Genomic DNA, 26,676 nt, shown 5'->3' on the forward strand with positions numbered 1-26,676 from the left:
CTAGAAAACTCTAGAAATCAGGTACAATATAGGTAAATTACTCCTATATATGACCCATTTTAACTAATATCATATGCATTAATAGGCACCACGCGTGTCCTGCGGGGGAGGGCCATTGATGAGCTAAGCAAAGTTGACAATTTCCATGAGGAAAAAAAGCAAAAATAAAAAATAATTGAAGAAGATGTGAGGAAGACGACCTCGCCTTCTCCGCCTCTCCCGCCGACTTCAGATTCGCAAACCAAACCCACCCTTGTCGGCTCACGAAAAACGTGTGCACCACGTGCACCGCTCTCTCCTCCCCTCCATCGCTTTCGCGTTTTTCCTTCTGCCACTAACAGAACGCGCATATATTAAAACCAAACCTGCTCTCCCTCCCATGTGAAATCTCAACTGCTATTTCCATAAGAAGAAGCATACAATATCAAGAAGAAGAAGAAGAAGACGAAGAACTTGTATTTGTTTCTACTTGAGAAGGCAACAAGAAGCGTTAGGGAATGGAGAGAAATAGCTGCGTGGAAGTTGAGCCGGACGAGCTCGAGCTCCGCCTCGGCCTCCGGCGCTGCAGCGACCCGCCGCCGCCCTACTCTACGGGCTTTGATCGCCGGAATGGCTTCGTGGACTTACCCAGGTAGTCTTCAATAATGAATGATTATTTCTTAATCTATGCTTAGCCAATCATCTAAATAATTTGACTAATATTTCTTCCTTCATGTGAATCAATGAATAAAAATTTTCAGTTCCGATGAGCGCGGTGGGCAAATCACCATCTTCTACGACGGTCAGGTTTCTGTATGCACCATCACCGACTTGCAGGTTAGCAGCTTAATCCCTTCTCCGACAACAAATTCTTAAGGATCGATCAGCAATGTATTTTTCTTTATAAATTACTGTTTAGTTCAGATATAATCAATAGAAAATTAAATTTATCAAAAAGATATAACATTTCATTAACGATTGATTGATCGCTCAAAATCTAATTAAATCTATGAAGTTTTTTTTTTCGTGAAGAAATAAAAATTCGATTTTTGTTCAACTAACAAAAATAAAAAAAGTTTTTTTTTTTTTCATTAAATTTCAGAAGTAGGTGCAAACTAATCTCCATTTTCGTTCCTTCAAAGTTTTTTTTTTTCCTTCTTTCGACTCATTTATTTGCATTTGGTGGTTATCATAGGCAAAAGCCATAATGGAAATGGCGAAGAATGAGATGAATAGAAGCATGGGGGCGAACAAGAATGGGAAACAAGAAGAGGAAAAGGAGTCGTCTTTGCCTGGAGAGGCCACCACCGTGGAGTCGCAGCTGCTGAATCCTGGGCTATCCATGAAGAGATCGTTGCAGAGATTTCTTCAGAAGAGGAAAACGAGAATGGCAGATCTCTCCTGCCCTTACGGCAAAATACAAAAGCCATTGCAACTCTTCTCCTCTTCATCGTAGGAGCAAAATGGTTTCTTTCTATAGATAGTTTGTTCTTTATTTATTTATTTAGATTAATACGATAAGATTTCATTAGAGAATCTCATCAATTATGTTTTTTTTTATATGTTTTTACTAGTTGTTTTTAACACACTATTGAAGGGTTGCTTTTCTTCGCAAGAATTCAGGTTTCATATATTTTTAAAGTGCCAGTAAAATAAGTAGTTTATTCATAGGACAATTTGTTTTTTTTTTAACAAATGTGAGGAAGTTATTATTATTTATATATAATTTTGGTTATATGTGGGAAAACTTATTATATGGAAAGTACGGATGCTGTCCAAACTTCAATCACGTCGATTTTTTCTCTCTTGTATACAAGGTGTATGAAAGAGAGAAAATTCATGTGTCTTAATATGACTGAAATATGAATGAAAAGTTATGTCCAAACTCCTCACATAATAATCAATTTGATAACTATATAGAGTTTTTCGTGATTTCTTAAAACTATTTTTGAATTGAATAATTTTAGGATTGAAAACGCCAAAGAGCTTCTTCCTAAATTAAAAAATTAGGTACTGATGAAGTATTTATATTAAAATTAAAAAATCTTAAATAATAATAATAATAATAATAAACAAAAGCAAGCCTTTGATTAGTCAGGAGAAGCATTGCAACAATTGTTGGCTAGATAAATTAAAAAAAAAAAAAAAAAATAAACAAAAGCAAGCCTTTGATTAGTCAGGAGAAGCATTGCAACAATTGTTGGCTAGCGCAGCCTTGGATTAGCATAATAATCGCTACGATGGCGATGGGCGATGCAAAGAGCTAGCGTTAGGGCAGTGCCATGTGGGTTAAAACTATTTTCGAATTGAATAATTTTAGGATTGAAAAAGCCAAATAGCTTCTTCCTAAATTAAAAAATTAGGTACTGATGAAGTATTTATATTAAAATTAAAAAATCTTAAATAATAATAATAATAATAATAAACAAAAGCAAGCCTTTGATTAGTCAGGAGAAGCATTGCAACAATTGTTGGCTAGCGCAGCCTTCGATTAGCACAATAATCGCTACGATGGCGATGGGCGATGCAAAGAGTGTTAGGGCAGTGTCATGTGGGTGTGGGGCAGTACTGTGGTGGTGCTGAGAGGCTGCAATTGTGAGGGCCTCAAAACCACGAGAGATTATTTTGTGCAGACATTGGACATAGCATACCGTCCAGAGTCGAATCAGCTGCATCCACATCATTCAGTACCGAGCTCGGTACAGAGCAATACCGAGCCGCGGTACCAAGTAGGGGGTGACATAGAACATTTTCATTGGACTATGGACAACGTTCCATGTCTGCACAGAATAATTCATTCAAAACCACAGTAGAGTATTGGGGAGACATGTGAAACACTCAAGTTGGAGTAATTTAAAATAAATAAGGAGGATATGAGGAAAAATAGTATAAGAAGGACATGAGGATTCACAATATGGTTAATGTTTAGGACAGTTTTTTTGGTGCTTTATTTTTTTATAGTAATCACAATTTAGTTTGACTGCTACTTTTTATTATTTTTTAAAAATTTATGTAGTGAGAAGCTATTTTTTACAACTAAAATAGTTAAATTATTTTCTCCACATTAACTTCACCATCAACTTTATAAAATGTTGCAGCCATTTCAGAAAGATCTTAGATATTATTATGATGCTATCCTCATCTTTAAGTGCCATCGCCAAAAAAAAACTATTTGATGTTGAGAAGAATATTGAGAGGAGAATAGATTGAGAGATCTCAAGATGTTATAGTTTCATTTTATGAATAAGTTATTATCGTATACCACAGTCGTTCATGTCAAATTAACTACATTATATCATTGCTATTATGAGTTATATTTAGTGAAGGGATATTTGAGCCAATTAAGATAAATTCACACACATAGCACGTACGTAAGCTTCAAACCCAAAGTCTTTTGATTGGTAGCCAAAGCTCCAAACCAATTCGTACAATATGAGTTGTGTAGTCATCAAATACTTCAATCAATCAATCAATTTCTTTAAAAATTGCAAGTTGCCAAAAAATAATCCTATCAAAATTGCTTAAATAAACGTTGCAACAAAGTTAAAGTTGCCACAAAAAATAAATTGATTAAATTAATTATATAAATTAAATTATTATTTTTAATTAAAATATCTAAAAGCATTTTATAAGTTTACTATGCCTTTTCTCTTCTTAATTCGCTTAACAGAGAGTTGGATTAAGGATTTAAGAGAGAATGAGAGGAGAGAGCAAAGAAAATTTCAGATTGGAAGTGGTAGAATGATTTTCGTCAGTCATGCCAGTTGAGAGATTTACTCGTCTTGCTATAAGAAACATTTATCATATTTCTGATTTCAAAGATTTTGTGTTTTTTACATTTTCTGATCAAATTTGTGTTTTCGTTACCGAAAAACTTAAATAATTTTGTATTGTTAAAACTTTCATTGCGTAACTTTTTGTATGTTATGGAGATTAAGATTATGAACGTTTTAATTAAAATATCTAAAAGCATTTTATAAGTTTACTATGCCTTTTCTCTTCTTAATTCGTTTAACAGAGAGTTGGATTAAGGATTTAAGAGAGAATGAGAGGAGAGAGCAAAGAAAATTTCAGATTGTAGGTCGCAGAATGATTTTCGTCATTCATGCCAGTTGAGTGATTTTGAAAATACAACTATTTTTGCCTACTCAAAAATTTATTTTGATGTCTAAAAATAGTGATTTAATTCAACCAAAGTTTCAGAATATTATTTTAGGTAATATTTGATAATTTGGTTAAATTCTAGAAATATGAATATTCGCTCAATATAATTTTGTTGTCTACCATTATGACATTTTGATATTTTTTGAATTATGCTCAATTAAGATTTATTTGTTGTAATACATTGAAATCAATGTGAATATGTGATTGAGATTACTATTATAGTTTTGTGATAATAATGTGTGTGCAAAAGACAATTAAATACTAGTTGATATGTTGGTTGGATATTGATTAACTTGTATAGGTGGGCCGACAAACTTTCCTTTAAATATTGTGATTTGGTGTTATACTCAACTGATTTAGGTGATACTGATTGTGAGTTATAATGAGATGATTAGTATGCCGACGGGCAAAGAGTGACAACTTTGTTTACTAAGCCAACAGTTTACTGATACTGATACAATACTGAAAAATATCGTGATAGTCAATACTTCTTACTTGTTTAGTGTGAATACTGAAATGCATTTTTAAGACATTTTTCTTATTATTGTATGGAGATTTAATGTTATTATATTATTACACTACTCCTGCCACTAGATTGTTATTAATATCTATTTAGATACTAATATTATTTAATACTACTGTTTCATTGTATTGATACTAAGCATATGATGTACTATGCACGTAATATAGAATACCTGAATAATATGAGTACACTCTTATATGATTTTACTGTATTGATATGATTTCGATAGTCTTTATCGATGTTTTAATTTGATACTTTATACGATTTATGTACTGATTAGTATTACATATTTGACGATTACTTTATAGATTTGACATACATTTTGGTTTATTGATTTATTGGCTTCCGTACTATAGTGTTTTACGGTTTATAGATTCTACTAATACTGCATGTGAATTTTATTATTTCTGCACTGATTCATTGATCTTATAAATGTAACTCATATAATATAATTGTTGACATGTATATTGCTTATTTGTCATGCTCTGAATTCAATTGTAGGTTTTGGTGACCTGTTGGACTTTTTAAGCTCATTATATATAGTTAAATGATCTCAGGTCAGGATAAAGAAGTATGAGTGTAAGGCTGATTAGGATTCTTCAATTTTTTTTTCTTTTGTACTCATGACATAATAGTTATGATATAAATATATAAATCCTAAGTATCGTATATGATTTTTAGGATTAAATATAAATGTGTACATTGATGTTTTAAATTATAAAATATGTTTTGCTGTTTATTACTGATAGATGATATTAGATAGCTCTGATTATCATTTATTAAAAGATAAATGAATAATTATTCTAAATTAGATCATAGAGCATCACACATTGGGTGTGTAAAAGAGAGAGAAAATTCACCCGTCTTAATGCAATTGGAATCTGGATGAAAAGCTATGTCTAGTCTCCACACGAATAATCTCTCCATGACTATACGTATAGCTCATCTTTCATGATTTCTTAAAACTATTTTACATCTTTTAAACTATTTTCGAATTGAATAATTTTAAGGTAGAAAATGCTGGCATCTTCCTAAATTAAAAAATTGAATACAGATGAAATGTTTATATTGAAATTAATAAATTAAAAAAAAAAGACTACAAAATAAAAACAAAAGAAAGCTTTTGATTAGTTAGGAGAAGTATTGCAGCAATCGATTGGCACAATAACTGAGCGTTAGGGCAGTGTCATGTGGGGCAGTTTGGTGGTGTTGAGAGGCTGCAATGGCGAGGGCTTCAAAACCACAGGGAGAGTATTGGGAAGACAAGTCACAAGGTGACTCGCTCAAGTTGTAGTATTTTTGAAATTTATAAGAAGGATATGAGGAAAAATAGTATAAGAAGGACATGGAGATTCACAATATGTAGTTAATGTTTAGGACAACTTTTTTGATGCTTTGTTTTCAGTAGTTAATCATAATTTTATGTAACTATAACTTTTTATTATTTTTTAAAAAATTTATGTAGCGAGAAGCTATTTTTTCGTACTAAAATTACTAAATTATTTTCCCTACAGTAACTTCATCATCAACTTTATAAAACATTGCAGTAATCTCAAATACCGTTGCGAAAACAAGTTACTTGATGCTGAGAAGAATTTTGGGTAGAGGATAGATGGAGAGATCTCAAGATGTTATAGTTTCATTTTATGAATAAGTCATTATCATATACCACTATCGTTCAAGTCAAATTAAATACAGTATATCATTACTATTATGAATTATATTTAGCAAGTAATCAAATACTTTTAGGGGTGGGGGCATTTAAGTCAATTAAGACAAATACACACAACACATACGCAAGCTTCAAATCTAAAGTCTCTTGATTGATAGTCAAAGCTCCAACTAATTTATATAAGGTGCGCTGCATAGTCATCAAATACGTCAATCAATCAATCAATTTCTTTAAAAATTGCAAGTTATAAAGAAAAAAAAAAAATCTTTCTATCAAAATTATTTAAATAAATGTTGCAACGAAGTTAAAGTTGCCACAAAAAAATATTCTACTCGTCAAATGAAGTCAATGGTTTCATCATCATCAGCTTAAAACTCAGTAAGAGATAGGGAGGGATATGTAATAAATAGAAAGATTATATATTTTAAGAGAAAGCAATGCTAAGTATTCTTAGATAATTTTACATGTATTATCTCAATATAGTACTTTTCTGAGCATTGAATCTCAGCCTACAAATTCAGAGTCTGATGATAAGGCTTACGCATTCTAATTTTCTTTAGTCATATTAATGTTTATGATTTATTTCCCAAAAAAAAATGTTTATGATTTGATAGAGATCTAGTCAAATTTTAAGAGCTTCTCATGAATGTGTTCTGCTCCCTCTCATTTTTCTTCACGAAGCATGTTTCATACTTGCTAGTAGGGGTGTCAATGTTTGGCACGACCAAAAAATTTGGTCGAAAATTTTGGATTCGGGTTAGTGATTTCAACCCGTTTGTAAAACTGGGTTGGATTTGGTTGACTCGGAAACCCATGAATGAATCGAAATGACCTAGCAAAACGCCTCTGCTTGCGTCGCCTACCCGCGTCGCGTGGACTCGCGTGTCTCTTTGCGCATACCGTCATGCCGTGCATCGCCCGCTACCTCGTCGTTGCCTGGCCGCTCCCACTTCCTGGATGCTTCCACTGCTGCTTACAGGATTCAGATCTGAAATATTGCGCGCAAACGGATGGCTATTGCAGCTTACTTGTCGGGTCTGGATTGGGACCAAAATATTGACCGGTTTCCAAAAATGGGTCGATTTTAGGTTGATACAAATAGTGTCCGGTCAATTCCGGATTGGACCCAAACCCGACCCGTAACCCGATTTTGACAACCCTACTTGCTATTTTGTCTTAAGTGTTGGATCCAACATCTTTTAGACGTAGCAGCATGAAAAATGCTGAGAACAAAAAGTAAACCTATGGAGTTCCCTGATAAAAGGAAAAGATCAAAACAAATAGAGCAACAATAGTTGGTCACACCTTAGGCAATTCAGTCCAATGGAGGATAGTTTGACAAACATGATTGATCTAGTCTTTGGAAAATAATGATCTAAAGCTTCTGATTTCTTCAATGCGAGGTTAATGATGTGATAAAAACTCTTTGATAGTTGAAAGAATTTTATCTGAGCTGGTGGTTAAGAGGAGGCTAAGCTATCCTAGTCCTAGATTTTATATCAGTATTGTGGCATGGAGATGGATCTTGACATGGATTCATTTGGAAAGGCTAGTGCAATATTTTTAGATGTGTTGCAAAAGTGGTGATGATTTCTTCATAGCAGGTCCCTTAATGGCGGCATTTCTCAACTGAGATTATCAGAACTAACCATATCCATCATTGTGAATAGACAGAAACAATTCAGGTAATTGCGATAAAGTTGCATCAAGAAGAAACATAATTACTATAGAGGCTGTCACAATATCAAAACTAAGCATCCAATAAAACTTGAGTTCATATTTCACTTATCATACAACAGAATCAAATGCCAAGACCTCTCTTTGGTTTCTTCAAGTGATTCATTATAGCCTGGAAATTGAGTGGTTCAGTTCTGAAGGAGTGACGATGTGGTTGCGAGTGATTTTGCTGAGCGATGTGCAGCCACTTAAAGCCATGGTTAGCTCAAACTCGTCTCTGAGCATTTGAAGCACCTTTCTGACTCCAGCTTCTCCCTCTGAAGCCAAAGCAAAAACGACTGGCCTTCCAATCTGTGAGGACAGTAGTTTGAATAAGAATCTGAAGCTGAAGCACGGAAAACTGCTTCATCATTGGCTACAATGGAAAGTTATGCTTGATGTTTTGTAATGGAAACTTACAAAAATACCAGAGGCTCCCAGAGCTAATGCTTTGAAGACATCAGTTCCACGGCGAACACCGCCATCTAAGAACACAGGAACACGGCCCTGTGCAGCCTTGACAACCTGAAATTTATATAGGATTTGTTTGCAGTAAGAAAATTTCGTGTGTATAACTCCATTTTTTACATGAGTAATGTATCAACCTTAACAAGGGTTATAATATGGCTATATATATGGCTATATATATATATATATATAAACTTTTATTTCGTATTTTAATTCATGAAAAAAACGAATTTCTGAAGTATTTGTATGTGCATCTTGTTTACCATATCCACTTATTTATTTATCCAACAAAATTTCAGAATTGCCTTTTGTGACAGTCAAATTCTTAACTTTCGAGGTATTATCCGTTTTGGTCTAATGGCTTTATAGTTTCGTTCTGTTGGTTTAACTTCTTAGGAGATCAACCATCTCAGGATTGCTATGACACCAGCACACTTAACCTTGGTGTTTCTTAATGCAATTCCGGCCGTTACATCAAAAGTCATCTCAATGTTTAGGAGTTTAATTTCTTTTTACTTAAAGAGTTTCACACCTTCACTGTCACAGCTATATTGACCCACATCATGAAATTGGTGATAATAAATGGGGGAAAAATACATTTACATTCAATTAATATAGAAGTAGTATATATGGCATAAAGCAAGCGAGAACCAAAATATAAGTTTACCTCTTCAAGAGCAGTGATAGTTGCTGGAGCATAATCAAGCTGACGGGCTCCATGGTTGGAAACAATAATACCAGCTGCTCCATTTTGGATGGATAGCCTTGCTGCATAGCAAGAATTGAAGAACTTTAACATGGAAGAATCAATATTTTGGTATAGAATCTTTTTAAGTTAGGCATAAATAGATCACAGAGATAGAGGAACTCTTACTATCTTCTGCAGTAACGACTCCTTTAACAAGAATAGGCAAAGTTGTGATTGATTGCAACCATTTGACATCCTAAAAGAGTTAGAGCAAAAATATTCTTAAGATGGGCCAGTTATGGATACTACTAAATGAATTTTCATAGCTGTAAGAAAAAAAAAAATCAAAGCACATATTTTATCACTTGGCAGAGCTAATTTCGCATCCAAATGAAATGGCATCAAAGGCTGTTCTTCATTAGTTAAAATGCATGACTACTAATAGGGATGAAATGCTTTAAGATAATTTGAAATTTTTTCATGGAAGGAAAAAAATTTGAGAGCATTGGATAGCATACCTTCCAGCTCAGAGATTGATCAATTTGACCAGCAACATATGATGCTAAACCAGAATCATCAGCCTGTGCAAAACCATAGGTAATTAGAAATAATCTTTTACCCAAAAAAAAAAAGTTTAATTTCTTAAAAGAGTCTCACACCTTGTCCATTTTGCCTAGGTCCAACCCCTCGAAGTTCTTGAGGGTTAAGAATGGAGGCAATGTAAACCTATATGATAGTGTGTTAAAATGCTATCTCATCTTAAAAAGGAATATGAAAGATCTGCAAAGAAAAGAATCATTTTCATTTTCTGCAAGTATGAGGCTGTAAATATGTTTAATTATTTTAAGGATTTGAGTCCAGTATTTGAGATGAATGTGGTATTTAAATGTCATGATGTTTCATTGTCATTTCAATGTGCTTTATGCAACAAGTAATCTATCGGAAAATCCATAGAAACTTAGGCTTTGTTTGTGATGACTTTCTTACTGCTTTTTAAAGCAACTTTTTAGTATAAAAATTTTAATTTTTTAACTAGAAAGCTGCTTTAAGAAGCAGAAAGAAAGCCGTCCCAAACGAAGCCTTAGACCATTGAGCTGAATTTAGATCAGAGAAAATAAAGGAAGCCATTTGCAAATCAAGTGCAAACCTGTTCTTGATGTCAGCTTCCCTTCGACCAAGTCTAGGAGTGTCTACTGTAAGGGCTATGGCTTTGAAGCCAGCCCTCTCAGCTCTCCTAACAAGCTGTTCTACGACATTCCTATCTTTGTAAACCTGAGAAGAAGCAACTTGAAAAATAAGAAACCAAAGAACAACATTAAACAAAAAAAAAAAAACAGAATACCATGATCATATAACTATGCAACTCAATTTCTGATGGGGACTATCCTATTATGCAAGGCATCATATCTTACTATACCAGCCATTACTCCTAGTCACTATCTTTTCTATTTTTGGTTGCACGTTCTCCACTTCCCTTAGCTAAACGTTTATACTATAGTAGCAATGTATTGGCGATATACTACATATACCTTACCTAGGAGTATTGGGAGATATACAGAAAATCATATTACCATATACTATTCCATTGATTTTTCATTTCTTCTTTGTATCTTGCAGGTCACCTCCGGCGGCAGCTTGGGAGATCACATTAGGTTGGTATCAGAGCGCCAGTGATCGGGGCTAATGGCTGCAGAAACTTAGCACAGAGCTTCCGACGACGATCGGAGCTTGGACGCCTTGTGGGCAGCGCAAGCTAGCACCACCCGGCAACTTAACAAATTGAGGATGGACTTCTTCTGCACCTCCATCGAACTACGAACTGAGCTACTGGATCTTAAAGCCTCAGTTAGCACTGTGCAGGGACAACCTCTACCGGAGAATGTACCAGCTCCGAGAGCTCCTCCTGGCCTGGGCGGATTTCATAGGCAGCCGCGACCTGTGTTCGTTGATGCCTCAGATTCCGAAGATGGAGCTGATTTTCATCCGCATCGTGAGAATGTTGAATCTGATTATGAAGTCTACTATTGTTATGATCGCCACAAACCTCGGGAACAAAATCACGGCGGAATAGGTGAATTCCGTGTCAAATTAGACGTACCCTTCTATGAGGGAAGGTTACACATCTAGGACTACCTCGATTGGGAACGGACTGTCAAGACATTCTTTGAGTATATGGAAATCAGTCCAGACAAACAAGTTAAATATGTAGCTTGTCGCTTGAAGGGTGCTGCCAGTGCATGGTGGCTTCAACTGTTATAATCTCGCCATCGTGAAGGTCGATAACCGGTTCAAAATTGGGAGAGAATGAAGCAATTACTTCGAAGTCATTTCTTGCCAATAGACTACGAGCAAATGTTGTAATCTAAGGTATCAAATAATGTGCACAAGGACACCAGTCTGTGAGTGATTACACAAAAGAATTCTATCGTTTGAGCGCTCGCAACAACCTTCAAGAATCGGAAACCCAACTTGTTGCTCGATATATTGGTGGATTGAAAGATCTTATACAAGATAAGGTTGAGCTTAATTATGTCTGAACATTAGCTCAAGCGGTGAATTTCGCCTTAAAGGCAGAAGCCCAATTGCAGCGTCAATCACGCAGCCATTCTACCTGCAAGCATTATGTTGATTCATATGCTAATCATGCCAAGAATAGCCTTCCTACTCCAAGGTAATCTCAGGTTCCCCGTCCCACTATTAATGTCCCTATAGCTAATCAACCTATTAATCCAGTTGAGCCGAAAATCCCAAACAAACCCACTGTCCCTTTACGGGAAAATCCCTACAGTAAACCCAATACCCTCAAATGCTACAGGTGCTTCCAACCGGGACATAAGTCTAACGAATGTCCAAATCGGCAGCAAATTCAAGTACTGGAAGGGGACGATCATATTGCTGAAGGTGAGCAGCATTCTGCGGAACAGGACTCGGACGTGGGCATTGAGGATGTGCATGCTGACGACGGTGACCCACTCTGTGTTATACAAAAACTATTGTTAGCACCTCGAACTCCAGTTCCTTCACAGTGAAATTCTCTGTATAAAACTCGTTGCACTATTAAAGGCAAAGTATGTGACTTACTAATAGATAGCGGATGCACCAAGAATGTTATCGCCTGATCCATGGTTCAAGCCATACAGTTAAAAGCTAGCATCAATCTGCATCCGTACAAAGTTAGTTGGATTAAAAAGGGTATGGAGGTAACCGTGACCAACATATGTCGTTGACACCGGCCAGGCAGGGGGCTCGACGAATCCACGTCGAGGATCCGGTGACGGGACCAAGAACTCCTTTCTTGGGGGAGGGATCACCTCCTGAAATCCTTCACGAGCTGGTGTCGACGTTGCCCACGAAATGGCACCGTTTCCAAGAACAAAGATCACGCAAGGTGTTGACAAGAAGATGAAACAGACTTTATGTTAAAAAGGGTATGGAGGTAACCGTGACCAACATATGTCGTGTTCCCTTCTCAATTGGCAAACATTATGTTTGCGAGGTGCTTTGCAACATTATTGACATGGATATCTATCACTTGATTTTGGGTCGGCTATGGCAGTATGACATGGATGCGACTTACAATTGTAGACAAAATGTCTATACTCTTGACTGGAAAGGCAAGAAGCTGCGGTTATGCCCACATACCAATTGTCCCTCTAATGCTAATAAAAGTCCAAATGCAGCGGACTCCTAGTGCAGTCCAGGCAAGACATTAATTCCATGTTGGCACTAGTTGTTTCTGATAGGTACGAGGGGTCTAAACAAAATATTGTCCGGCAAAAATCCAGGCACTGATGCACAAATTCGCGAATGTCCTTCCTCCCGAGCTGGAAATGTTTGCGGTGGTGCGAGCATTGAAACAATTGGAACGTTACTTGCTTCATCAGGATTTCGTATTAAGAACAATACCTCAACAGTCAAAAAAATATTAATCCTATGCATTCATGTGATGAATTTTCTTCAGAAATTTACTTTTGTGTTACAGCATAAGGAAAACTCAACCGGGTGGCCGACGTGCTCAGCAGGAGAGTAGCTCTACTCACACAGGATTTTACTATACGCTGACATCACCACTTATTGGGAGCAATGCATGGTTGGTAAACCTTATAAGGATTTTACTATACATCATGGATTTATGTTTAAAGCTAACAGTTTATGTATTCCCAACTCATCATGGAGGCAACACCTTATCAAGAAAACTCACTGCGGAAGCCTATTAGGGAATGTTTGCAGAGCTAAGACCATCGCCCAACTTTAGGTACGTTTTCACTGGCCTCATTTATCCAGGGACGTGTCTAGATTTATAGAGCGATGCCCAGTCTGCCAGGAATTTAAAGGCACCCACAGAACACTGGCTTATACATGCCCCTTCCCACACCAGACTCCATTTAGGAAGATCTTAGTATTGACTTCATCTTAGGACTCCCGCAAACCAAGAATAGCGTTGATTCTACTATGGTGACCGTAGACAGGTTTTTTAAAATGTCACATTTTATTCCCTATAAAAAACCTTCGACGCCATGCACGTTGTTAGACTTTTTTTAAGGAGATAGTTCGCTTGCATGGATTACCTCGTAGTATCATCTCGGACCGTGACGCAAAATTTATCAGTCATATCTGGCGAGAGTTATGGAAGTGCCTCCACACCGAAATTAAACTTAGCTTTGTGTACCACCTCCAAACGGACGGTCAAACCGAAGTTGTCAACCACACCCTTGGCAATATGTTGCGTTGCCTAGTGCAAGATCACCCTAAAAAGTGTGAAGAAATGTTAAGTCAAGCAGAGTTTGCCTTCAATTCTATGCCAAACAGATCAATAGGGCGCTGCCCTTTCAGCATAGTGTATACCAAAATGCCAAACCATTTGATTGACATCATCATCTTGCCTAAGTGCCGAAGCACGGTTACTGCTCAAACAGCAGAGGGGTTCAAACAGCAGAGGGGTTCAAACAGCAGAGGGGTTCAAAAATGTTGTGTAGGAAGTCCACGCCAAATTACAGGAGTCCAATTTAAAATACAAGCAAATTAGTAAACTCACGAAAACGTCACAAAACTTTCAATCCAGGTGACATAGTGATGCTTCGTGTTCGTCGAGAGCGATTTCCTGTTGGTACATATAGCAAGCTCAGTCCTAGAAAAATTGTGCTGTTTCCTGTCTTGAGGAAAATAAATGACAACGCATACGTCATTGATCTGTCGGCCCACATTCAAACCTCATCCAACTTCAACATTTCTGATATCCATCAATATCATCCATCAGACGATGCCAATACTTTTGTATTCTCGCCGGAAGCAAGCTCTTCCAAAGACGGGGAGACTTGATGGGGACTATCCTATTACGTGAGGCATCTTATCTTACTATACCAGCCACTACCCCTAGTCACTATCTTTTCTGTTTTTGGTTGCCCGTTCTCCACTTCCCTTAGCTAACCGTTTATACTATAGTAGCAATGTATTGGCGGTATACTACATATACCTTACCTAGGAGTATTGGGAGATATACAGAAAATCATATTACCATATACTGTTCCATTAGTTTTTCGTTCTTCCCTGTTTCTTGCAGGTCACCTTCGGTGGCTGCTTGGGAGATCACATTAATTTCAAGGGAGATCTGCACTAAAACTAGAGAGATATACTTACATATAGTTGGAAGAAGCGAATTCCTGGTCCAGTTGATGCAACCTCCTCCACGCTTGAAGTCGCCCATGAAGACAATGTCTGAAGAAAGACAGACTAAAATATCAACCATCAAATAAGCTTTTTAAGGCAAAATTTTATGATTAACACTAAGAAAAAGAAAAGTTCATAATACAAGTTGTCAGATCACCGGTAGCTTGACTACCTTATTAAGCAACACTAAAGCCTACTTCAGATGAAAAATTCAAAGACCATATTTTAGACTAAACAATATTGTTAAACACATGTACTGAAACACTCAGACATCAGCTATATATTTCCTCATCAGCTAAGTTACATACCTTTTCCTGAGAAGCGAAAGTAATATCATTAATAGAAGAGGATCCTAACTTGGTAATTAAAAAAAAAAAACTTAGTATTCTGCTGATAATATAACCAAAAGAAGTAGAGAATTTGAAGGTTTAGGAAAAAAAAAAGCCCAAGATTTAGGATTCACTTTCAAGGAAGAAATTGCAGATGCTCGTGAAATACAATCATGATATGTGCATAAAAATCTCATATACTTTCTACAATAATATGGAGACTATCCCTGTTCAATCATATCAATCATAAATAACGGCAACAAACCATAATAGTATTGGCTGCTGAGGCTGCCCTTGCAGTTGCATATTCTCCTGTGACAATGGAACATTTCAACCATCAGATGAAAAATCTAAGAAAGTATATGAAATACTAACTGAAAATAAAATAACTCAATAGCCCTCAGTAATGCAAATGTAACACAAAATTCAATCTTCCATAACATCCCCATAGATATAAGAACTGAGAGCTAATTAGAGCTTTTTAATGTAGTCCTGAATAGAAAACTTATTAAGATTCAAACAACATCCCCGGGTAAAGCTTCTTAAATAGAGTCATTACATACCAAATTTCAGTGAAGTTATTTACCTTCTGGATGAGCCATTTTCTGCATAGCGGTTGGAGCAATCATAATGGGCATAGAGATTTTGAAACCCAAAACAGTTGTGGTCATATCAATCTTTGATACATCAATAAGTATGCGGGGGCGGAACCTAGAGAATGAGGCAATTTTCATAACCTTGAGAGGAGAATTGTATGGCTAACAATAAACATTTACAGAAATATTCCATATCGCTAGTAAAGATCAGTAAACATTAAAATAATACATCCTATTTCTAAGACTGAACAAGTAAATCATATAGTTAAAGGATAGACAAGTTTATCCATTGCACATTCTAATTTTCTATTACTTCATTTGCAAGAACTACATCAAGTTCACCTTGTAAAGAAGTTGTGGTCCAAATAAGCATAAAATGTGATTAAGGCTTCATTTGGGACGGCTTTTTTATTACTTATTAAAGCAACTTTCTAGCACAAAAATAAAAAATTTTGTGCTAGAAAGCTCTTTTAAGAAGCAGTTAAAAAGCCGTCCCAAACGAAGCCTAAATTTTAAGGAAGATGGACAGATCAGTAAGGCTTCGTTTAGGACAACTTTCTTATTGCTTTCTACCACAGTTTTCTATTACAAAAATTTCTTGAAAGCAGTGAAAAATCTGTCTCAAACAAAACCTAAGATTGGGCTTTATATGGTAGTTAAGGATTATTTCTATACTTGAGCATATGCTCCTTAAAGTTTGCCTATCCGTTCTTTCAAGTCCTACAGCCAGTAGTTGGCAAAAAAAAAATTCCGAACTTTAACATCAAAGCTTGACCTATAGCAACAAAAGGACTGAGGTTTAGTTTTATGCACAAGTAATTTTGGGGCCCAATAGAAATATTATGATAATAGATTAAGATTCAAAATACATGCATTAAAAATCATGAACGCTAATTCAACTCCACCAAAGGAGTAATATTTTTTTTGGGGGAAAAACGCATCATATTCTTTCTCTGAAACAAATACCAGAAGTAAATTACAAATCATTCACACCATTAGAGCAATTCATCTAAGTAAACATTAAACATTAAGAACACAGAAAATATTTATGACAATAAGCTTACAGTATTCTCGAAAACGCTTCCCTGTTTTCTTTCAGAGTCCACTGATCCTCCGCACCTGAGGCATAGTAGTCATAAACCATTTTCGGCAACTTCTGCTTGGCTATGGCCTCATACTCAGAAACGTTGGTGATCTCCATGTTTGCAGCACTACCGCTAACTATGACCAAAAACAACACTCTTAGAGAAGAAGACATCCAAAGAAATTATGCATAGAAGAATACAATGATTGCAGTGTAAGTTGAAAAGACTAAAAAAAATCCATTTTTATAATCAAAGATGGAATTTTGATTCTTGTCCTTCATTCTAAAGAAGACAGAATCGAATTACGAGGGATTGGAAAGGAGGGGAAGAGAAGAAGGCTTACGAATCCTACAAAGAGGAGAAATGAAAACTGGAAGACTGGGGGCTCCCAGAACAAGAATAATATATGAGAGAAAGCTGATAGTGGAGTTTGGAAACCCGGACTAGGAAAGAAGGGAGAGTTAACGAGTAAGAAAGTGATGGAGATTCATGGAGAGGAATAAATGTGGGGTCGGCGCGGGTTTTTTAATCGCCGAAGAAGAGAAAATGGAGGAGTTTTGGATGAGCTTTAGGAGGTCGGAATAGAAGTTGCATCACAGACACATCCTTCTCATCCGCAAGCGGCTTCTCAAACGCACCTTTCTCATCCACAAACGTCCCCCCTATACTCTTCAAAAATCGCTTTTTTTTCTTTCCAATCGTAGAGAAACGGCAAGGAAATAAATTGTTTCCAAACACTTTTTTTTGTCTTTTGGTAGAACCCAGATGGAGCTAAAAATAAAGTGAATGAGCTTGCACATGTACCGGGATGGTAAAATTAGTATCTACTGTTCTAAAGCATAAATCTCAATGCCAAGCATAGGTAACAAGTTAAATGAGAGCATAATTTTAGTTAAATTGATCAAATTGGACATTAAATAATTTTTGATTAGATGCATCATATTGAGGTGTATTGCATTCAAATTGCTCAATTTGGATGCCCGAAAAAGTCTCAACCAGGATATTAAAAAAAATTAGATTAGATACATCATATTGAGATCTTACACATCCACCATATATAAGCGTGCAGTGAATCATACATAAGAATTTTCTCTTGAGAAATTTTTATAATGTACTAATTGTACACGTGATAACTTAAGCTTCATCTCAGACATCTTTTTTACTATTTTATAGTATAAAATTTTCTTAAGTTATAAATATTTGTATTAAAAAAGTTCTTGCATTAAAAAGCAGAAAGAAAAATTGTCTCAAATGAAACCTCAATCATATATATGATTAATATCAATTCATGATTGTTGTGATTGGTCTAGCTTTATTGTTATAATTCCTTAGGTCCATCTTATCTAATAAAGCCTCTATATATAAAGAGAGGTTGTAACATGTTTTATATTCAAGCCAAGCAATAAGAGTTCATCATCATCTCTCTCTCTCTCATCCAAGAAGTTGAAGAGGAACTTTATCATCCTCCCAAGACAATACAACAATGATTTACAATGGTTTTAAGGCTCCCATTTGAGGACAAGAACGAGATCTTTTCATGAAAACTTTATTGGTGTGCATGTAATACATTAATATTATTGGAGTAAAGTAGCAACAAAGAGAATCTTATAAAAATAATCAACTAATTAAATGATACAGAAATAATGAAACATGGAATCTCTATTCTTCTTTTGTTATACCATATTTCAATATTTACATAATAGCGTATTATTTCACGATTGTATCAAATATAACAAATAAAAAGCTGAGAGTTTGCTATGAAACAAAAATAAAATAATGCAGGTATTACGGGTAGTGTTGGAGACTTGGCGTGGCAACATTTATAAGTTGCACCACTTTCAAACTGTCATCATAGTCCCCAAATTAGATGACACACATCCATATCAAGAATGTCATAGAGAACCTCATACTCATAGTGTTTGTCGATTGACAAAGATGAAACAAAACGTCCGAGATCACAATTTTCATAGAGAACCTCACACTCATCCCTCTCTAGATCTCTCTCTTCCATGAAGACTCAAGAAAAGCTGCTTCTTCCTCAAATTTCTAACATATCATCTCATGGGAAACCTACAAAAATTTTATTGGAGCCGAAGTTTAGCCTTGAATACGAAATTAACTGCCTGCAATAGTGACTAAACATGATCAAGCTGAGTCAAAATGATCACAATAAGGCAAAATCATAGGTAATCTAGATCTTTTATAGCTTAGGCTCAAGGCAATAGAAGTAATTTCTTTTATTATTTTTCAATTTTTTTCATCCCTCTTCCCTATCTTTCCAACTTGAAGTTAAGATATTAAAAATTATTGGCCTTCAAATATATTTCATATAGCCAACCCACAACAAATGATGATCATCAGATGCTACATCACACAAGTCCAGCTCAAAAGCATCACAAATATCAACAGCAATAAATTCATGAATCACTTTAAATTATTTGAGAAAATTTAAAAAATTTCACCCATGCATGCTTACATTTGTGGATCTATAGCGAAGGTCATAAGGGCATGGGCTCCCACTGGGGGTGTAAATGAGCCGAGTCGAGCTCGAGTCATATTCCTGGCTTGAGTTTGTACTTGATTAATTAATCGAGCTTGAGCTTTATTCTACGAGTTCGAGCCGACTTGTTTATTATGAAAGAAAGAAAATAATTATGATTTAAATAATTAGTATAATAATAAAATGATAAAAAGAATGAGAAATTATAAGAACAATAATAAATAATTATTTAATATGAGAAATTATGGTACAATTTTAAATATTTTTAGCAAATTTGTATTTAAAATTCTGAATTCTAATATATTTTAAGTATATTTTATACCAATATTTTTTAAACAAGCTAACTCGAGAGCTTACGAGTCCAATCAGGGATAGCTGGTTAGCTCATCAAACTCGGCTCATGAGAGATCGAGTAGGCTCATGAGTCAACTTGACTCACTTACACCCCTAACCCCCACTAACCCACCAAGAAAATAATAAAAAATCTTCAGTCTATAATAGTTCATTTAGAAGTAAAGAATATATTCTATTATAGACTAGTATTTTAAAATTGAAAAGATAATACATCTAGGGATCGAACACAAAACCTTTAATTCTTCAGACCAACAATTTGTATTAACAATGACAAATTCAATTAAAATCAAATAGATATTACGCCCACTATTTGATTTCGACCCGTTCTCTATGACATCGAAATCAACTCTCAATCCAAAAAGAAAAAGAAAAAAAACTTAAAAAATCTATCCCTCCAACAAGAAATTATTATGTGTGGATGTCAAATTCAGTTCATCGTCCGAGCGCGGTACCGAACGGAGGTAACGTGTGCTTTCTGATTATTTAATATAAAAATTTAAATAGCATTTATAATAAAATAATAAAAAGAATGCAAAAATATAAAACATAATAATAATACAATTATTTAATATAAAAAATAACTTTTAATTATTTTAAATAACTTTATATTTATAAATTTTAATTTTAATATATTTGATATTAATATTTTTTAAACAACTCCCCTTACAAACTAACAAGTCAAAATTGGCTCAAATATTTAAATGCACAGAAATACCACCAAATGACCCATACTTCCAACATAAACAAGACAAAGTTTGGCACTTTCTGATTTCTGATCTGTACTTTACGTGAAGCTGCTACCCTTTCAAGTTTCCAAACCCGAGCTCCACAACTTCTTGTCTACTTCCCAACAAAATAATAGCTAAATATTGCAGCATGGCAGCCAAAGCAGAGACATACAGTGAGTTCTCTTCAAAGAAATGGCAGTCTCCAATCTTTTCTCCACTGCAACAATACAGCTCTCATACAGCCAAAGTCATCACTATGGCCATTGCCTGAAGACTCAACTGCCCGAGGAAAATTAGACCAAGCTCGTGCCATGAACCAGTTCCTCCATTACCATTCGAAGAAGGTTTTATTTTGAGATCACCAGTTTCTTCATCGCCATTGTTTCCTCCCAAGCTCTTGTTTCCAATTCGACCGTTATTAACCGTTGAACCCAAGCAAGGAGGCGCTTCAAGATTAAAGGAGTTTTCCTGATACTTGTGGACTTTTGTACACAAACCATGGTTATCTCTCACATCCAATCTCTTCCCCAGTCTCCTCACAAACTCCTCAGAGAAGCCGATTTCTCCGCTTAGTTGGTTCTGGCTTAAGTTGAGCTGACCAAGTTTGGGAAGTGATTCCAGACTTTCTGGAACTGATCCGTTTAGACTGTTTTTATCCAGTGAGAGAGCAGTGAGGCTAACCAAAGATGCAAAGAATGAAGGGATGGATCCTAAAAGCCCACACCCTGAGATCCCAATCACCTGCAACTTTTTCAAACCACCAAGAAATAGTGGAATGCTGGTATTGAGTGGGTTGTTTTCCATCAGAAAATACTCTAATTCGTTCAATTTGGAGAGATGATCAGGCAACGGTCCAGTTAAGTTATTATTGCTCAAGTCCAGCAGAACTAAATCCTTCAACTCTCCGAGCTCCGGAGGAACTCTGCCTGAGAGATAATTGAGGCTGAAATCGATCTTCTGAAGAGAATGCAGGCAGCCAATAGAAGCAGGGAGCTCCCCCTGCAGCTCATTGGAGGAAAGGTCGATAATGCGGAGGCTGGAAAGCTCGCCAATCTCCACTGGTATCTCCCCGCGGAAACGATTATAGCTGAGGTCCAGCTCCTGCAAGCTCCGTAAGCTTCCGATCTCCTCTGGTATGACGCCATGGAAGGCATTCTGTGAGAGGCAGAGCACTCTGAGTCTTTTCAGTTTGGATACAGAGCTGGGGATTTCGCCAGTCAGGCCCGTGTTTGCGTCTAGAACCAGTTGCTCCAAAGAGGAGGAGTTGGTGAAAATGGATGGAGGGAGAGAGACAGAGTTGGGGGACAGGAAGCAGCCAAAGAGAGAGAAGGTTTTGAGGAATGGGAGATGGAGAAGAGCATCAGGGGAGAGAAAAGCAGAGGGCTTGCAGGGTGGGGAAGGGGAGACGTCAGCGCCCACGTGGATTCCGGTGACATGGAGAATGCCCGCGTCGCCGGCAGCAGCCTCGCATTGGATCCCAGGCCACGGGGTGTCAGTGCAGGGATGCGGGTGAAGCTCAGCCCAGCCAGGTTCCGCAACAAGGCCGCCAACGAGGTCCAGGAGCGCAACGAGCTCATCCACTGGCATCGCCGGCGAGTGGAAAACAGAAACAGAACAAGGAAGGAAGGCGAGCAGAAAGAGAAAGATGATTCTGGCAGCCATGGAGAAGGGGAGCAGTGAATGATTAGAGTGGAGTGAAAAGTCCCATTTAAAGAGAAAGGGTTACTGTATAAATGATGGATGTGACGAGGGCTGGCTTTTCCACTACAATTTTTTTCTCTTTGAATTCATGAACTGTAAAATACGAAAAAAAGAAAAAAGCTGGAGAGAATATTTGTATATTTCTAGGGTTAGGGTTTAGGGCTGATGAGGAAAAGAAGATGCTTTTGGAGGAAGAGCGTGATCGATCAGTTTGACGAGACTATTCTTCGGCAGTGGATGGATGGTGAAGGTTTAGCGTTCGTGACGGTGTTACCTGTAGGGTGAAGCAGGATACAGTAGCACGAGTTCGCACGAGTTCGCACGTGGGGAATGGTGAAAATCTTATTTATTTATTTATTTTTTTAAATAAGTGTCGGAGATCTCAAGAGCTATGGAGAGGGGGGTCATAGTTTTTTATTGTTCATAAGCATGTGAGTCCCCGTCATGATTTACTCTCTCATTCTTTAATGCAGTCCCTTATAAGGATCAAGATAAATTTGAGCTCCATTATTTTAAACTTTTTGAACTATTTTAATATTGGAGAAATTATTACATGCCAATATTTTTTTTTCTTGCGAAAATTAGCGGCTTAGCCCATTCATTAATCATAAAAAGGAACAATTACAAGTAAGTAAAAGAGTAAGGAAAAAAGTGAGCAACAGTACTCAAACAAAAAGGAGCAAGTGCTCAACAGCAACAACAATGCTAAAAAGCTAGAGCTATGGCAAAGCCCAATAAAGAAGGATAAAAAAAACAAAATGCCTGGACTCAGGTATAAATTAGCTCTCACAAAATGTTGAGTCATAAAAAATTGGATCCCTTGGTTGCCCGAAGGCCGTCCAAAGAGATGCCAGGATAGGAAAACATCATCGTCCGAGGCATCAAAAATCCCATCCAATTAAGCCAAAAAGTCGCACCATCAATTCTCGAAGGCAACCCGATTGTTACAGAACTGTATAACCAGCACCAAATCCTGATGAAGACAGTCCAGCAAAGCAAGTCTTCAAGCAGAAAACCATCCCAAGCATTCAGATTGGCCACATTCCCAAAATATAGCAGAAAAAACAGAGGAAGCTCCAGATTCACAGTAATCCCAATAACAAAAAGAAGGCTAGATAATCTCATACAACCGCAAACTACGGCATCAACAAAAAATGCCAGATTCCAAAACCATAACCATAGCCTTAACCAAAAGCTTCCAGAACTCTTCCGGCCACCATCAACATTCCGAATCCAATCCCTCAAATACAACACAGTGAATTGCATATTAATGCATATGGTTAAGCATTTCCTTAAAAATGTCCCCATTCTTCCAGAAATAATTTTTTTGAGAAACAGCCTTAATTATAAAGAGACGAGTAGTGCTACTACTACAGAATTTATTCCCGAATTTCCTTGAGTTTCTCTCCTTCCAAATAAAGTAAACAGAGCACCAAAGAAGAAGAGGATAGAAAGTATGATTGCCCGTCATTGTAAAATTCTCGTCACCCAAAAAGTTAACAGTTTGTTGGAGGTTCGGTCTCAGGAGAAATGAGTTCATAGTAGGGATAAGTTTAACAATAATAGCATGAGTGTAATCAAACTCAAAAAAACAAATGTGAAACACTCTCGTCATAGGAATGACACAAACAGCAAATAGAATTGACAGGAATGCACCTCTTGTTCAAAACATCAGTCATTTTAAGGCCTCCTACCAAGCTTAACCAACCAAAAACAAAAAATTTTAGAGCAAAAAGCTTATGCCATAAAACTTTATACCAACTAACATCTGCTTCATTAGTATAAAAATGACTTAAGAAGTCACAAAATCTTCCTGTTTTACCATTATTCCACAACAAAAACACACCATCTTGATGAATTGGGCAAGATTGAATCAGACTACGGATAGGATCAGTAACAGATGCAGGTATGTGCCAGCCTGCAGCTCCAATTATGACAGAAACCGAGTTGGCAGGAAAAAAATCCCACAAAGAAGAAGCATAAGGGAGACTAGAAATACTAAGCCCATTACACCAATGATCCCAAATCAAGGAGACAGGGGATGCAACAGTTATTTTAAAAACAAAATTAGCTTTGGCTTTTATAGCAGATTCACAAATCAATTTCCACATAGGAGACCAAACTTCCAACAGGTTTCAGGGAGAGGTATAATTGTGTAAAAACCAGGTAGCAAGGGGAGATTGAGTATTGTATATTCTAGATATGATGGAGCAAGAGTTGGCAAAGCGAATAGCATTCAGAGAAGGTAAGCCCAAACCTCCAGCCATCTTAGGCTTACAAGTGTTTCTCCAAGATATAAGATGCAGCTTCTTAGCAGTAGTATCACCAGAATATAAAAATCTAGCAGCCAATTTGTCAATCTGCTTACAACAACTCTTAGGTATAATGGCTCCTCGAATCCAGGAAGCAATGGTGTTCCAAATGGTATATCGAATGAATTGAAATCTACCTGCAAAAGAAAGGAGCTTTTCTTTCCATCCAGGAGCTTTGCATTTTTGATTTCTCTCCACTCATTGATGTTATTTCTAACATGCCAATATTTGATACATAGATACATTCGAACTTCAATAAAAATATGACGCGTGGGCAAATATATTACTAGATATTATTATGTATTAATATGTATTAGTTGTATATTAATATGTATTAGCGTATTATTGTGTACTAGTTAATACATAGCAATACTTAGCTAATGCACACTAATACAAAATAATATCGAGTAATACATTAATCGACACATCATATTTTCATTGGAGTCCGAGCATAGCTCTACATCTGATGTCCGCACGTAATAATTTCTTCTAGCATTATGTTGATCATAGCTTTCCGAGCAGAACAATCTTTGATGCTAAAGCTATTTAAATCAATATGAAGAATGAACCTTGTAATGAAAAATGGAGACTTGATTTGAGAATCTGATTAGGCATTTGAATAATGAGAAGATAATGATATGTAAAAAAGTTATAAGCTTCATCTCTTATTTTACTTGAAATCTTATTATTTTGTGGATCGGTTTGTTTGAAAATTAGGAGATTGGTGGATTCTCTTTCTTATGTTTTAATCATGGTGGCAAAACTTTTTTCAAATCGATATTTGAAGATTTTGTTTGTGACAACTTTTTTACTGTTTTCTAAAATAATTTTTTTCTAGTATAAAATTTTTTAGCTCAATAAATTTTTGTATTAAGAAATTGTTTTAAAAAACAATAAAAAAGCTGTCTCAAACAAAGCAGAAATTTGAGTTTCACTTTAACAATAAAATGGTAGGATTAAAATAAATCATAAAATACATATTTTGATTGTCTCTTTCACAATTAAAATCCTGAGATTAATATTTGATTTTTTTTCTTAATTCCATCATTCCCAATAGAGCTATTTCACTAAACTCTCAACAAATGTCAAATACATTTGTAATTTATTTATTTTTATTTTTTATTTAATCAGACACATTCATAAAAAAACACTAATTTTTTTAATGTTACATAATATCAATAAATTATAGCTTCTCACACATTAACAAAATTGTTGCGTCCAGGATCTTCGCGGCGGTAGAGAAATATAAAGTTTATCGTCTTAGCGTTGTGCAAAAATCCAACACACAATCAGATAAGAGAGAGGGTCTAGCATTTATGAGACACCAAAATTTTAACGTGGAAAACCCCTAAAAAGGGGGAAAAGCCACGGGCCTAGCCCAATTTGAATGAATCTACTAGTATTGTAGTCGATTACAAATGAGGCCCTTTCTTTGAGGAAGGCGTTTGTTTGATGTACATTATATGAAGTATATTACATGTTGGGAATACAAGTAGTTACTGTTGACGTATTCGCTTTGTTGGAAGGATTGTAGTCAGCGGGCGACGTAAGTTAGGAGGACCATAGTCAGCAGGCGACGGAGGTCGGAAGGACTGTAGTCGGCGGGCGACATAAGTCAGGAGAACCGTAGTCGGCTGGCGACAGAGGTTGAAAGGACTGTGTCTGACGATGAAGATCAGAAGGACGGCGTTAGGGAGAAGTCTAACGATGGGAAGAAATCCATCTTTGAATAAACGTCCAGCGAAAGTCCGATAACCGGTAAAAGTCCGACGTCGGGTAGAAACTTGGCGAAGAGTGAAGGTCCGACGTCGGGTAGAAGTCCGACGTCTGTTGTTGGCTGAGGAGAACTCTGGCATCATTTGAGCGGAGTTTTGGCGTCAGGAGGGAACTCTGTCGTTAATTGGGAAGAATTTCATAATCCCGTGGAACTTGGGCAGAATTCTGGCGTCCCGTGGAAGTCAGGTAGAATTCCGGCATTCTCCCGAATATCCAGCAGAATCCCGACGTGTTCGGGCGGCGAGAAGAATTCCGGCGGTGGTCGAGGAAGAGTTAATTCTCCTTCCCCTTCTCTTCTTCTTCTCTTCTTCTCTCCCTTGCTTCCCCTCATGAAAAATGAGGGGTTTATTTATAGATTTTCTGGAGTGGCATGGCTTGTAAATAGGTGTGAGATCAGGGGCAAATAGGGAGTGGTTGA

At 36.5% G+C, this 26,676-nt stretch overlaps 3 protein-coding genes across 5 annotated transcripts; 1 reads left to right on the plus strand and 2 right to left on the minus strand.

The window, feature by feature from the left end:
• Positions 1–497: 497 nt before the first annotated feature.
• LOC110103420 (protein TIFY 5A) lies at positions 498–1,435 on the plus strand. The gene is made up of 3 exons (XM_020832134.2): positions 498–631; positions 741–816; positions 1,175–1,435. Exons 1-3 carry the CDS (start codon positions 498–500, stop codon positions 1,433–1,435), a joined length of 471 nt encoding a protein of 156 aa, XP_020687793.1.
• Positions 1,436–8,018: 6,583 nt separating this feature from the next.
• On the minus strand, positions 8,019–17,415 carry LOC110103383 (peroxisomal (S)-2-hydroxy-acid oxidase GLO5). Of its 3 annotated transcripts, none has more exons than XM_028698157.1 (12): positions 17,240–17,415; positions 16,867–17,023; positions 15,793–15,917; positions 15,472–15,518; positions 14,848–14,925; positions 10,358–10,482; positions 9,870–9,936; positions 9,729–9,791; positions 9,397–9,466; positions 9,190–9,290; positions 8,475–8,579; positions 8,181–8,366 (listed from the first exon to the last, which is right to left on the minus strand). In XM_028698157.1, exons 2-12 carry the CDS (start codon positions 17,001–17,003, stop codon positions 8,181–8,183), a joined length of 1,104 nt encoding a protein of 367 aa, XP_028553990.1. In that variant the 5' UTR covers positions 17,004–17,023; positions 17,240–17,415. The 3 variants fall into 3 exon arrangements, with proteins under 3 accessions (XP_020687733.1, XP_028553990.1, XP_020687730.1); XM_020832071.2 differs by having other exon boundaries at positions 17,231–17,414; XM_020832074.2 differs by lacking the exon at positions 17,240–17,415 and having other exon boundaries at positions 8,019–8,366; positions 16,867–17,003.
• A 3,004-nt stretch (positions 17,416–20,419) lies between these two features.
• LOC110103382 (receptor like protein 29) lies at positions 20,420–22,393 on the minus strand. Its single transcript, XM_020832070.2, has one exon. The coding sequence runs from the start codon at positions 22,129–22,131 to the stop codon at positions 20,704–20,706; it is 1,428 nt and encodes a 475-aa protein (XP_020687729.1). The 5' UTR covers positions 22,132–22,393; the 3' UTR covers positions 20,420–20,703.
• Between the last annotated feature and the right edge of the window lie 4,283 nt (positions 22,394–26,676).

The sequence above is a fragment of the Dendrobium catenatum genome, unplaced genomic scaffold (assembly GCF_001605985.2).
Source record: "Dendrobium catenatum unplaced genomic scaffold, ASM160598v2 fragScaff_scaffold_1056, whole genome shotgun sequence".
NCBI classification, from domain to species: Eukaryota; Viridiplantae; Streptophyta; class Magnoliopsida; order Asparagales; family Orchidaceae; genus Dendrobium; species Dendrobium catenatum.

What these genes read in the sequence shown, in the direction of transcription:
- LOC110103420 (XM_020832134.2), top strand. Translation starts at nt 498, where the DNA reads ATGGAGAGAAATAGCTGCGTGGAAGTTGAGCCGGACGAGCTCGAGCTC. An exon ending in GGCTTCGTGGACTTACCCAG is followed by an intron (nt 632 to 740) that starts GTAGTCTTCAAT and finishes AAAAATTTTCAG; the next exon opens with TTCCGATGAGCGCGGTGGGC. An exon ending in GCACCATCACCGACTTGCAG is followed by an intron (nt 817 to 1,174) that starts GTTAGCAGCTTA and finishes TGGTTATCATAG; the next exon opens with GCAAAAGCCATAATGGAAAT.
- LOC110103383 (XM_020832074.2), bottom strand. Translation starts at nt 17,003, where the DNA reads ATGGAGATCACCAACGTTTCTGAGTATGAGGCCATAGCCAAGCAGAAG. An exon ending in GAAGCTGACATCAAGAACAG is followed by an intron (nt 9,937 to 10,357) that starts GTTTGCACTTGA and finishes ACTATCATATAG; the next exon opens with GTTTACATTGCCTCCATTCT. An exon ending in TGGGAGCCTCTGGTATTTTT is followed by an intron (nt 8,367 to 8,474) that starts GTAAGTTTCCAT and finishes CTGTCCTCACAG; the next exon opens with ATTGGAAGGCCAGTCGTTTT.
- LOC110103382 (XM_020832070.2), bottom strand. Translation starts at nt 22,131, where the DNA reads ATGGCTGCCAGAATCATCTTTCTCTTTCTGCTCGCCTTCCTTCCTTGT.